The following is a 15,179-nucleotide window of genomic DNA, read 5'->3' as shown; positions in this document are numbered from 1 at the left end:
GCTATAAAACTGACTATCATGTTAGAATGTTGAGCTAAAACCTCAATTCAATGGATATCTATACACTTACCTACTGTGTCTATCTGTCCATTACTAACCAGATGTCTCCTCTTGCAATACATGAGAAAATAATGATTGCTTGATCCTTTTATCATGAAATTTCTAATTACTTCACCATCATAACACATTGCAGACAATAAAAATTGAGAGAATATTCATTCTAGATGATGCCAATGGAAACAAAAATAAAGATTAACACATGAAAAATATATTCAACTGCATAGTATATCACAAAAAAGTACCTTTAAATCTCTCATCTGTCCTGCAGTATATACAGATAAATCTGTGGGCTGGTGGTCCAGTGTGCGAGTTGATCCCAACATGTGTGCATAGGATTGCTGAGGAGTGGGTGGGTATGGACCAACCATGTGCAGGTTTTCTAGTACACCAAGCCGACAAAGAGGAGTGTCTAGTGGTGTTTTTGTACCATGACCTGAAGAAAAGTCAAGAACATATGTATGCAACAATACCCAAGGTAGTACACTGTCATCAGCAACTGCCAAGGAAATTCTGCCATCTTATCATGAGAATGTTGATATGATGCCCAGTATCATCTTACACCTTTCATGCCAAAATTGCTAGTCATGCTTTCCATCTCATTAAGGTACTGAGCCAAACAAACTTTCCCTTGCCCACACCATACACCTATCATCCTCTTTATTTCTTTTTTTTCACACTCATTCTCTCATTTTTGCTTTTTTCACACTTTCTTTTCACTGAAATTACTCAGCTCTTCATCCAATCAACCAAGCTTAGGCTGGCCAACAATCTGATATTCAAAAGAGAAAAATAATGAACGGACAGATGGCAATTAAAAAAATCAAATATCCATTGATATAAGGATAAATATAGGGTGTTTTGGTCGAGGTGGTGTGCAAAGTGAGAGGGTTAGGGAAAATGATTTGGTAAACAGAGAAGAGGTAGTAAAAGCTTTGTGGAAGATGAAAGCCAGCAAGGCTGCAGGTTTGGATGGTATTGCAGTGGAATTTATTAAAAAAGGGGGTGAGTGTATTGTTGACTGGTTGGTAAGGTTATTTAATGTATGTATGACTCATACAATGTTGTATGGTTGCGAGGCGTGGGCTATGGATAGAGTTGTGCGCAGGAGGGTGGATGTGCTGGAAATGAGATGTTTGAGAACAATGTGTGGTGTGAGGTGGTTTGATCGAGTAAGTAACGTAAGGGTAAGAGAGATGTGTGGAAATAAAAAGAGTGTGGTTGAGAGAGCAGAAGAGGGTGTTTTGAAATGGTCTGGGCACATGGAGAGAATGAGTGAGGAAAGATTGACCAAGAGGATATATGTGTCGGAGGTGGCGGGAACGAGGAGAAGTGGGAGACCAAATTGGAGGTGGAAAGATGGAGTGAAAAAGATTTTGTGTGATCAGGGCCTGAACATGCAGGAGGGTGAAAGGAGGGCAAGGAATAGAGTGAATTGGATCGATGTGGTATACCGGGGTTGATGTGCTGTCAGTGGATTGAATCAGGGCATGTGAAGCGTCTGGGGTAAACCATGGAAAGCTGTGTAGGTATGTATATTTGTGTGTGTGGATGTGTATGTATATAAATGTGTATGGGGTGGGTTGGGCCATTTCTTTCGTCTGCTTCCTTGCGCTACCTCGCAAACGCGGGAGACAGTGACAAAGCAAAAAAAAAAGAAAAATGACTCATGGTGAGGTGCCTGAGGATTGGTGGAATGCGTGCATAGTGCCATTGTACAAAGACAAACGGGATAAGAGTGAGTGCTCAAATTACAGAGGTATAAGTTTGTTGAGTATTCCTGGTAAATTATATGGGAGGGTATTGATTGAGAGGGTGAAGGCATGTACAGAGCATCAGATTGGGGAAGAGCAGTGTGGTTTCAGAAGTGGTAGAGGATGTGTGGATCAGGTGTTTGCTTTGAAGAATGTATGTGAGAAATACTTAGAAAAGCAAATGGATTTGTATGTAGCATTTATGGATCTGGAGAAGGCATATGATAAAGTTGATAGAGATGCTCTGTGGAAGGTATTAAGAATATATGGTGTGGGAGGCAAGTTGTTAGAAGCAGTGAAAAGTTTTTATCGAGGATGTAAGGCATGTGTACGTGTAGGAAGAGAGGAAAGTGATTGGTTCTCAGTGAATGTAGGTTTGTGGCAGGGGTGTGTGATGTCTCCATGGTTGTTTAATTTGTTTATGGATGGGGTTGTTAGGGAGGTGAATGCAAGAGTTTTGGAAAGAGGGGCAAGTATGAAGTCTGTTGTGGATGAGAGAGCTTGGGAAGTGAGTCAGTTGTTCGCTGATGATACAGCACTGGTGGCTGATTCATGTGAGAAACTGCAGAAGCTGGTGACTGAGTTTGGTAAAGTGTGTGTAAGAAGAAAGTTAAGAGTAAATGTGAATAAGAGCAAGGTTATTAGGTACAGTAGGATTGAGGGTTTGAATGGAGAAAAACTGGAGGAAGTAAAGTGTTTTAGATATCTGAGAGTGGATCTGGCAGCGGATGGAACCATGGAAGCGGAAGTGAATCATAGGGTGGGGGAGGGGGCGAAAATCCTGGGAGTCTTGAAGAATGTGTGGAAGTCGAGAACATTATCTCGGAAAGCAAAAATGGGTATGTTTGAAGGAATAGTGGTTCCAACAATGTTGTATGGTTGCGAGGCGTGGGCTATGGATAGAGTTGTGCGCAGGAGGGTGAATGTGCTGGAAATGAGATGTTTGAGGACAATGTGTGGTGTGAGGTGGTTTGATCAAGTAAATAATGTAAGGGTAAGAGAGATGTGTGGAAATAAAAAGAGTGTGGTTGAGAGAGCAGAAGAGTGTGTTTTGAAATGGTTTGGGCACATGGAGAGAATGAGTTAGGAAAGATTGACCGAGAGGATATATGTGTCGGAGGTGGAGGGAACGAGGAGAAGTGGGAGACCAAATTGGAGGTGGAAAGATGGAGTGAAAAAGATTTTGTGTGATCAGGGCCTGAACATGCAGGAGGGTGAAAGGAGGGCAAGGAATAGAGTGAATTGGATCGATGTGGTATACCGGGGTTGACGTGCTGTCAGTGGATTGAATCAGGGCATGTGAAGCGTCTGGGGTAAACCATGGAAAGTTCTGTGGGGCCTGGATGTGGAAAGGGAGCTGTGGTTTCGGGCATTATTGCATGACAGCTAGAGACTGAGTGTGAACGAATGGGGCCTTCGTTGTCTTTTCCTAGTGCTACCTCGCACACATGAGGGGGGAGGGGGATGGTATTCCATGTGTGGCGAGGTGGCGATGGGAATGAATAAAGGCAGACAGTGTGAATTGTGTGCAAGGGTATATATGTATGTGTCTGTGTGTGTATATATATGTGTACATTGAGATGTAAAGGTATGTATATTTGCGTGTGTGGACGTGTATGTATATACATTGTGTATGGGGGTGGGTTGGGCCATTTCTTTCGTCTGTTTCCTTGCGCTACCTCGCAAACGCGGGAGACAGCAACAAAGCAAAATAAATATAAAAAAATAAGGATAAATCCCAACCATGAGTTATCAAGATGCCTACTGATTTGGCACAAAGTGTAAGAATGAGGCCAGTATGTGAAGTGAATTGCCACTGTGCATGGTTTATCATTTACCTACTCTGAAACACATATTTCTGATTATTATTGTTTTACCTTATAAATCAAATCTTTCCTTCATTCTATCAATTCTTTAAAACTTTTATTATACATAATCGCTGTTTCCCGCGTCAGCAAGGTAGTGCCAGGAAACAGATGAAGAATGGCCCATCCACTCATATACACATACATAAACACCCACATATGCACATATACATACATATACATATCAACATATACATACAAATACATACACATACACAGACATATACAATATACATACATTTCATTTATTATTTCATCATACTTTGTCCCTGTCTCCCACGTTAGCGAAGAACTGCAAGAAAACAGACGAAAGAATGGAACAAACTCACCCACATACACATGTATATACATAAATGCCCACACACACACATATACATACCTATACATTTCAATGTATACATACATATACATACACAGTATGTATGTTTGAAGGAATAGTGGTTCCAACAATGTTGTATGGCTGCGAGGCATGGGCTATGGATAGAGTTGTGCGTAGGAGGGTGGATGTGCTGGAAATGAGATGTTTGAGGACAATATGTGGTGTAAGGTGGTTTGATCGAGTAAGTAATGTAAGGGTAAGAGAGATGTGTGGAAATAAAAAGAGAGAGCAGAAGAGGGTGTTTTGAAATGGTTTGGGCACATGGAGAGAATGAGTGAGGAAAGATTGACCAAGAGGATATATGTGTCGGAGGTGGAGGGAACGAGGAGAAGTGGGAGACCAAATTGGAGGTGGAAAGATGGAGTGAAAAAGATTTTGAGTGATCGGGGCCTGAACATGCAGGAGGGTGAAAGGCGGGCAAGGAATAGAGTGAATTGGATCGATGTGGTATACTGAGGTCGACGTGCTGTCAATGGATTGAATCAACTTTTCCTAGCGCTACCTCGCACACATGACGGGGGAGGGGGATGTTATTCCATGTGTTGCAAGGTGGCGATGGGAATAAATAAAGGCAGACAGTATGAATTATGTACATGTGTATATATGTATATGTCTGAGTGTGTATATATATGTGTACATTGAGATGTATAGGTATGTATATTTGTGTGTGTGGACGTGTATGTATATACATGTGTATGGGGGTGGGTTGGGCCATTTCTTTCGTCTGTTTCCTTGCGCTACCTCGCAAACACGGGAGACAGCGACAAAGCAAAATAAAATATAAATAAATAAATAACATACACAGACATATACATATATAGACATGCACATAATCATACATGCTGCCTTCATCCATTCCTGCCGCCATCCCACCACACATGAAATGGCACCCTTCCCCCCTCCCCCCGCGTGCGCATGAGGTAGCGCTAAGAAAAGACAACAAAGGCCACATTCATTCACGCTCTGTCTCTAGCTGTCATGTGTAATGCATCAAAACCACAGCTCCCTTTCCACCTCCAGGCCCCACAAAACTTTCCATGGTTTCCCCTAGACGCTTCATATGCCCTGCTTCAATCCACTGACAGCACATCGACCCCAGTATACCACATCATTCTAATTCACTCTATTCCTTGCACGCCTTTCACCCTCCTGTATGTTCAGGCCCCGATCACTCAAAATCTTTTTCACTCCATCCTTCCACCTCTAATTTGGTCTCCCACTTCTCCTCGTTCCCTCCATCTCTGACACATATACCCTCTCTGTCAACCTTTCCATACTTATTCTCTCCATGTGACCAAACCATTTCAATACACCCTCTTCTGCTCTCTCAACCACACTCTTCTTATTACCACACTTCTTTCTTACCCTTTCATTACTTACTTGATCAAACCACATCACACCACATACTGTCCTCAAACATCTCCCTTCCAACACATCCAACCTCCTCCTCACAACCCTATCTATAGCCCATGTCTCACAACCATATAACATTGTTGGAACCACCATTCCTTCAAACATACCCATTTTGGCTCTCTGAGATAATGTTCATGCCAGCCACACATTCTTCAATGCTCCCAGAACCTTCACCCTCTCCCCCACCCGGTGACTCACTTCCAATTCCATTGTTCCATCCGCTGCCAAATCCACTGCCAGATATCTAAAACACTTCACTTCCTCCAGTTTTTCTCCATTCAAACTTACCTCTCAATTTACTTGTCCTTCAACCCTATTGAACTAATAACTTACTCTTATTCACATTCACTCTCAGCTTTCTTCTTTCACACACTTTACCAAACTCAGTCACCAATGTTTGCAGCTTCTCACCCAAATCAGCCACCGGTGCTGTATCATCAGCAAACAACAACTGACTCATTTACCAAGCCTTTTCATCCACAACAGACAGCATACTTGCCCCTCTCTCCAAAACTCTTCCATTCACCTCTCTAAAAACCCTATCCATAAACAAATTAAATAACCATGGAGACATCACACACCCCTACCGCAAACTGACATTCACTGACATCCATAAATGCTACATACGAATCCATCTGAGTTTCTAAGTATTTCTCACATACATTCTTCAGAGCAAACACCTGATCCACACATCCTCTACCACTAATGAAACCACACTGCTCTTCCCCAATCTGATGCTCTGTACATGCCTTCACCCTCTCAATCAATACCCTCACATATAATTTCCTAGGAATACTCAACAAACTTATACCTCTGTAATTTGAGCACTCACCTTTATCCCCTTTGCCTTTGTACAATGGCACTATGCATGCATTCTGCCAATCCTCAGGCTCTTCACCATGAACCATACATACACTGAATATCCTCACCAACCAGTCAACAACAACAGTCACCCCTTTTTTAATAAATTTCACAGCAATACCATCCAAACCCACAGCCTTGCCGGTTTTCATCTTCCACAAAGCTTTCACTACCTATTCTCTGTCCACCATATCATTCTCCCTGACCCTCTCACTTCGCACACCACCTTGACCATAATACCCTATATCTGCCACTATCATCAAACACATTCAACAAACCTTCAAAATACTCACTCCATCTCCCTCTCACTTCACCCCTACTTGTTATTACCTTACCATTTGCCCCCTTCATCGGTGTTCCCATTTGTTCTCTTATCTTACGCACTTTATTTACCTCCTTCCAAAACATCTTTTTATTCTCCCTAAAATTTAACAATACTCTCTCACCCCAACTCTCATTTGCCCTCTTTTTCACCTCTTGCACCTTTCTCTTGACTTCTTGCCTCTTTCTTTTATAAATCTACCAGTCATTTGCATTATTTCCCTGCAAAAATCGTCCAAATGCCTCTCTCTTCTCTTTCACTAACAATCTTACTTCTTCATCCCACCACTCACTACCCTTTCTAATCTGCCCACCTCCCACCTTTCTCATGCCACATGCATCTTCTGCACAAGCCATCACTGCTTCCCTAAATACATCCCATTCCTCACCTACTCCCCTTACGTCATTTGCTCTCATATTTTTCCAATCTGCACTCAACCTCTCCTGGTACTTCCTAACACAAGTCTCCTTTCCAAGCTCACTTACTCTCACCACTCTTCACCCCAACATTCTCTTCTTTTCTGAAAACCTCTACATATCTTCAACTTCGCCTCCACAAGATAATGATCAGACATCCCTTCAGTTGGCCCTCTCACCACATTAACATCCAAAAGTCTCTCTTTCACGTGCCTATCAATTAACAAATAATCCAATAATGATCTCTGGCCATCTCTCCTACTTACATACTTATACTTATGTATACCTCTCTTTTTAAACTAGGTATTCCCAATTACTAGTCCTTTTTCAGCACAAATCTACAAGCTCTTCACCATTTCCATTTACAATACTGAACTCCCCATGCACACCAATTATACCCTCAACTGCCACATTACTCACTTTTGCATTCAAATCATCCATCACTATAACCCGGTTTTGTGCATCAAAGCTGCTAACACACTCACTCAGCTATTCCCAAAACTTGCCTCTCATGATCTTTCTTCTCATGACCAGGTGCATAGGCACTAATAATCACCCATCTCTCTCCAACCACTTTCAGTTTTACCCATATCAATCTAGAGTGTACTTTCTTACAATTCATCACATACTCCCACAACTCCTGCTTCAGGAGTAGTGCTACTCCTTCCTTTGCTCTTGTCCTCTCACCAACCCCTGTCTTTACTCCCATGACATTCCCAAAACCACTCTTCCCCTTTACCCTTGAGCTTTGTTTCTCTCAGAGCCAAAACTTCCAGGTTCCTTTCCTCAAACATACTATCTATCTCTCCTTTTTTCTCATCGTGGTTACATCCACACACATTTAGACACCTTAATCTGAGCCTAAAAGGAGGATGAGCACTCCCCGCATGACTCCTTCTTCTGTTTCCCCTTTACATGTACATATCCATACCTGCATGCCTTCATCCATTCCTGTCACAACCCTGCCCCACAGGAAACAGCATCCTACCCCCTGCTTCAATATCATTCATGAAACATATCAGTAATACTAAATGTCTGTAAAACTACCAGCCACAACACAAAACTCATTTTGTAAGTTTAAATGGGGTCTGGGAGCAGAAACACCCCTGGTTCAAATCAAATGAGGGAGTGTAGCCAACTTCAGTGAATCAATATCTTCTTCCCTATATTTTCAAATTTCAAGGAGACCTAATCTGTAAGAGAGCGAGCAGACAACACAGTGTATAATAATGGAGAATGCCAAAAAGAAGTAAGGTATTTATTTATCTTTAACCAAAAGGCAACACTTAAGTTAAAAATCTAAATTCTCATTATGTTGCTACAATACATTACTAATACACTTTGTTACAGTTAGTAGTACTACTTTAGGTGATAATCTAAAGACCTCTAACACTGCCTGAGACAGGAATATACCAAAATAAGTCAGTCAAAACCAGATCTGCAAAGGAAAAGACAGAGACAAAAACACCACTGCAAATATTTGGGGAAGTTACGGGAACTTGATAAAGAACAAGACCAGAGGGTAACACAACTAGAGCTAGAGTGAAAAGAGAACCTAGGAGGCACTTCACTTATCGTGAAGGGGTTCATGAGTCTAAAGAGGGGATACAGGAGATACAAAACCAGAGGATGTTGAAACCATTATAAAGCAGACAAAGTCTAATGTGTCTTCTCTGGATGTCCAAGAGGCTTTGCAATCAGAGGAAAGGACTGAAACATAAACTAAATCTATTGACAACATTGGGCAAAGAATTACAGGAGCATTACCAGCAGCCTTTCAGGCAGAGGAAAGGATATCTAAAGCACTTACAGTACCTAGAGAATCAATATTGACAGCTGCTCTGGTAGAGAAAAGGACTAAAACAAAAACTGATGATAGTAGAGGGCAGGAAAGATCAGAAGGAGCAATGTCAGCAGCAGAACATTAGTGCGTGAAGAGTGAGGGCGAAGAACACAGACCTGGGGTGACACAAACAGAAGTATTAAGTGGACATTAAGTAAAAGATTTTGAGCAATCAGGGCCTGAACGTACAGGAAGGTAAGAGGTGTGCAAGGAACAGAGGGAATTGGAACGATGTGGTATACCGGGGTCGACGTGCTGTCAACGTACTGAACAAGGGCATGTGAAGCCTCACTGAAGCATGGGATAGTGATGATGTTTTCCTGTGAGGCAGGGTAGCGACAGGAATAGATAAAGGCAAGCAAGCATGAATAAGTACATGTGTATGTGTGTAACGTCTGCATATGGGTATGTATATGTTGATATGTATACGTATGTATATGTGCGTGTACGGTTGTTTATGTATATATACGTGTATATGAATGGATAGGCCATTCTTCGTCTGTTTCCTGGCGCTACATCACTCACACGGGTAACAGCGATTATGTAATAAAAATAAGAAAAATTTAAGTAAAACAACTGAAAGAATAATATGCACTGTTTGAGATGAAACAATTGAAAGTTAATGAATGGAAGGAAAAAGAAAAAGCATACAGAACCAGTGCATGTTCCTTCAAACTTCAAATACAGTGGGGAAGGTATGAAAGATGAAGGCATGGTTTAATACAAGATGTCATAAAGTAAAGGAGCTTCAGGATGTGCAGTGGTGGAAATATATAGGGCACTCCAGCCTGCCAGCATTTACAAAGTATAATAGAACATGAAACAAATCAGCAGGAAAAGAAAAAAGAAAAAGAGAAACTCTGAAAATAATACTGTGGAAAAGGCAGGAGAAAATCCAAAACTTTTCAGGAGTCAAATGTCACTTAAAGAATAGCTAATAAGGATAAGGAATTTAGAGTGAAAAATTGTAGAGGATGACTTAAGATATGTAAGGAACAGAATAACAAGTTCAAAATGTTACCAAAGTCTAAGATACAATAGCCCCATAGTGCAATTAAATAAAAAAGGAGGTTTTGGAAATAACCGAGATATCTACAAAAAGGTTAACACAATACTAAAAAGGGCTCATGGTCCTGATGAAATTTTAAAATATGTGCCAAAGATGTGTGCAGATACACTACATGAACCACATGAATTACAATTCAAGATGTCACTAAGAAGTGGCAAAGTGCCATGGGTATGGAAAGAGGTAAATGTCAAACCTATATATAATAAGGAAACTAGAAACAGGCACTGAACTAGACAGGTCTTGGTGTGGTGTGTTAGGTTCTGGAAAAGATTATTAGAAAACATGTGAATAACTTCCTATGGAGGAATAATTTCTTTGGTGAGAGACAGCAGGTTTTTAAGAGAGGGACTGTGTGTGCAACTAACTTTGAGTTCTCCATGAGAGTGAGCCCAATTGTGGACTGTCTGCATCTGAAATGCCAGAAAGCATTTGACACTGTACCACACAGGAGGCTGGTTAAGAAGCTGGATCACCAAGCAGGAATAAGGGGGGAAACTTCTACAATTGTAGGATGTAGTTGGTAGGCAACCAAGGAGGAATATTACCAATATTACCCGCCTGGGTATCCTCAGGGTTTGTGACATCTGCTTAGTGAGCCAGCACTTCAGTGGTTGTCAATTTGCACTCCTCTGACCCAGGTGGCTGTCTTTTCTTTCTGCCTCACTAAAATGTGGACTACTGGCATTCTGTCCACAAACATACAACTCGACAACCCTAACTCAAGCAGCTCCTCCTTCGTAACTCTAGATTTTCCTTCAGTGAGCCCTGCATTTTTGGTAAAGTGGTAGGAGCAATACATAACAGTTGTAGGTAGGAACGTTTAGGCAGGATTATTACGTAGAAACATTAGGTAGAAGTAGTATGTAGGAGCATTAGATTGTAATAGTAATTAGGAACATTAAGTAGGAGCCTCTGCAAACACTGCACGAGACTTGTCCTCTGCCAGTGGCCTGTTAAGTGAGGTACTAAAGGCTAAAAAGCAGCATTGGAGTTCTTTAGTTATGGAAACTCTGTTGCTGTGGTAACCCCTTTGAGAGACTTCCAACTGGAACAGGTATCAGAGATATAGATAGACAGATAGATAGAACTTCTACAATGGATACATTATCCCAGTGGAAAGGAACAAACATCACATGTTAGGGATTTTTCCAAATGGGTTGAGGTGAGTGCCACAAGGTTCGATTCTGGGACAATTACCCTTCTTGATCTACATTAATGACTTGCCTTTTGGAATGGAATCATACCTAAATATATTTTTGCAAGTGACAAAGGGCATGAGGGAAGTGAAAAGTGAGAAGATTGCATTACATGGGGACATAAAGAGACTCCAAACTTTGACTATAAAAGAGGTTGAGGGTAAGCCTGAGCAAATATAATGAAGATGGGACAAAGTGAAAGATGACCTCAATATAATATCATCTCGCAGGAAAAAAGCTTCAGGATTCTGTGTTGATAAGATGGGAGTTGACATCATCCCTAACCTGTTGCCAGAGTCCCATATTGGGAAAATAGTTATGTAGACAAACTGTTTGCTGGCAAATATCAGAACAGCTTTCAAATGCATCTATCTAACCATCTATAAATCTATTCATATCTTGGACATCCATTCCCTTACAGGAACTCCCACCATAAGGGTGGCCACAGCAAAAGAGTCTCCACTTATCCCTATCCTTACACGAGTCCCTTGCATATACCATTCCATTTATTCTTACACCATTTCTCACAGGTGGTCTTCTAATTCCACACCTTTAATCATATCATCACACGGTCTCCTTGTAAACTCCCCATCATGCATTCTTTACTTATACCTAAACTACCTCTAAGTATTACATTTTAACCTCTATCACTCCACAATTCACTCAAATTGTATTCCCTGCCACACTAAATCTCATACACCCCTTATTTCTTTCTTCATTCTATCTAGTCACAGCACATGTTACTCTCAAATATCTCTTTTCCACACCCTGAATTCTTAATCTCTGTGAAATATTCCAAGTCCATGTTTCAGTCTTAACAATCACCTGGAATTATTTTCGTGATGTTCACAGTACCTGTGATATATGAACATCAGAGGTCATATATTCAGACCTCTATATTACTTTTGATGCTTATGAAACATTACTATATAAAGGACTAAAGGTCTACGCTGCTACCTAATCCTTTCCTCAATTCCATAGTTACCCCAAATTCCTTCATTACTCTATTAAGGGACCCAATGACTCTTCTACCTCGTACTCTTTTCTCCCTTATCTCTTCTTCCATATCAGTAAGCTTATCCAAGATAGCTCCCAAACGCTTGAAGTCAGTAACTTCTTCCAGTCTTTCTCCTACCATATCTATAACTCAGTTTAGTACATTACCCACCAAGGTATCAGGAGGGTTAGAGACAGATATAAAGTGAGCCAGCACTTCAGAGGTTGTTAACTTGCATTCCTCTGACCCAGGTAACTGTCTTTTTATGCTTCACCCACTCATGGACTGATGACATTCTGCCATAAATGTACAACCTCTCCTTGTCAAAAATAACACCTAACATGACTTAACTCACACAATTAACTCTTTGTAAGTCCAAATTTCCCTGTGGTAAGCACTATGTGCTAGACAAGCCTTTTGGCAAAATGGCAGGAGCAATAGACAGAAGTAGCAGGCAGGAACATTAGATAGAAATAGTAAGTAGGAATATTGGACAAGAGTATTGGGTAGTATTAAGAGGTTGGAACATTACACAGACACATTAGGAAGAAGTAATCAATTGGAACATTAGGTCAGAGCTTCTGGATATATTGTGCTAGTTGCCCTCTACCAGTGACATGTTAAGGGTGAGGCACCAAAGGCTAAGAAGTGGCACTAGAGTTCAACAGTTACATAGAATCTTTTGCTATGAACACACCCTTGAGGGAATTCCCAGAGGGAATGGGCGTCGGAGATATAAACAGACAGAGAGTACACTTTTTTCTCACTCTATAGGACCTTAAAAAATCTATACTTTCACTGTTTCTTTTAAATACCATTGCTTTTCTTTTACTTACATTTATCTTAAACACATCATAAAACATGCAGAACCTCCTGCAACTCTTCACACCCAGCAAACAACACAATATCTCAGCAAACTGGCTTGTCACTAGGCACTATATATCACCACCACATTCCATCTCTGCACCCACTTTCCCTAGTTCTGCTTTCGTCTTATCAAACATCTTATCACGTATATGAAAAAAGAAATATGTAGAAAGCTATTCATATCCTACACAAGGCCAAAATAAAAATACGTCTCAGGTTTGGACACAACACCAAAAGAAGCACAAAGAGCTCCCAAAGAAGGGCAACAAAGATGAAACTAGAATTAAGAGCTAAGTACCTTTGAGGGAGTTCCAATTGGAACAGGCATCAGAGATTTAGACTGATAGATATATAGACAGATAGATAGAAATTACAGGGAAAGGCTGGAGGTTTCAAATTTATCCACAATGGAAGACAAAAGTGACAGGTGACCAGATCATGACCTTTCAGCTTTTCAAAAGAGAGCAATGATGTGGATAGTGGACAGTTCTTCGAGAGATGCAAGGAGAGAGCAACCTGAGGAGACAAAATTAAGTAAAAATCTTGTTAATAAGGACATAAAGAAATACCTTTATAGAATACCAGAGATGGACAAACAGAATGGAATGACTGAGGACATGGTTAATGCAGACAGCTTAAATAAATGTAAGAGAATATGTGAAAGCAGAGAATGTTCAAGAGATGGGGCCCCATGAGTGTAAAACAGCACAAACAGGCAATTACAGAGGAATAGTTGGTGAAAAAAAAAAGCATTATAAAGCATGCAAAACAAGAGATGGGGCGAGGAGAGGTGTCAATAAAATATCATTCTTCAAGATAAAAATCAAGTTGTGAAGCAATGAGCAAGCCCTGATGCTACATAAGAATCTCATCCTTGGCACTTGTAGGTAGGTACACTTTCTTTAAAGCAATTACGTGATCCACACATCCTCTACCACTCCTTAAGCCACAATGTTCTTCCCAAGTCTCATGCTCAGTGTATGCCATCACCCTTTAAGTCACCACTCTCCTATATAAGTTACCAGGTAAAATCAACAAACGTATACCTACGTAATCGGACATTCACTTCTGTCACCCATGACTTCATACAAAGGCACTATGCAGTATTCCAACAATCCTCAGACATCTTACCAAGAGCCATGTATACACTAAAAATCCTAACCACCACAGAGGAACGAATATACTGTGAAATGGTTAAGTGGTAACACAGAGCAAGAAGTTCTCATTTACAGAGGAGTATTAATATCATTGGATGGATACAATTACAGCCTCATATAGGATATTTCCACCCACAATGAGTACACTATATCCTGCTCCTATACAAAGTTCTGCCTTAATGCTGCAGGGGCCCCATACAAATGGTCAAGGGGTTGCATAACTACCTAAATAAGAAATCACGGTAGAGTTCAGATACAAATAATTACCTGCATACAGATAAATAAATACAAAAGAGCAGGTTTAGGCTCACTTGGATACAAATATACAGATACAACAGATCAGGATTAAAATCCAAAGATACATCAGTCAACCCACTTTCATAAAGTTATTACTCAATTAACTCAAAATTCTGTCCTTACTCACCAGCATTATGAGTGTGCGTACGGGGAATTCCAAACAGTTCTTCTCTGCGTGCATTCGGCTGAAGGAGGTGAGGTTTGTCAGCTAAGGGTAATGCCTCCTGCAAGGGACTGCTGAACACATCCGCACCTAATGATCCCAAGCACAAGGTTGACTGCGATCTCTGAAAAACAAAAAGCATAGCATTGTAAAACCTTTCACAATCTACATCAGCTAGCACTTCAGTAAAATAACCAAACTGCTACTTGGAAAACATCAATACTTAAGAACACACCTATGATGATTTCTTTCTAAGATCAGTTACAGCAAATAAGCCAAATATTGGGAGGAGAAATACTGATGTGGTGAACACCCATCTTTCTGTGACTGGTTACCCAGAAAACCTCAAACACTGGCACCCTTCAATTTTTTGCCATATGGATAAAAACCCCAAACATCATCATCCAGATAAAAACTCTACACAATATTATCATTCTGTTTTCCCCCCTTCAATTATTTGAGAAATTATAAATACAGAGAATGCTTAATTTCTCTTTATTCACAAAATTAACATAATTAATGA

General features: G+C 40.6%; 1 protein-coding gene across 1 annotated transcript in view; it reads right to left on the bottom strand.

Annotated features, from left to right (window-relative positions):
* The window catches only part of hyd (E3 ubiquitin-protein ligase hyd), a 312,986-nt gene that overhangs the window by 76,869 nt on the left and 220,938 nt on the right, over positions 1-15,179 (bottom strand). Inside the window, exons 24-25 of the mRNA XM_071667186.1 lie at positions 14,621-14,780; positions 303-493 (exon numbers count right to left, since the gene is read on the bottom strand). Coding sequence (XP_071523287.1) covers positions 303-493; positions 14,621-14,780 — 351 coding nt within the window. The remainder of the gene's footprint in view (positions 1-302; positions 494-14,620; positions 14,781-15,179) is intronic.

This window comes from Panulirus ornatus, chromosome 11 (genome assembly GCF_036320965.1).
Source record: "Panulirus ornatus isolate Po-2019 chromosome 11, ASM3632096v1, whole genome shotgun sequence".
Lineage (NCBI taxonomy): Eukaryota > Metazoa > Arthropoda > Malacostraca > Decapoda > Palinuridae > Panulirus > Panulirus ornatus.
This window is presented reverse-complemented; position numbering and strand designations above follow the sequence as displayed.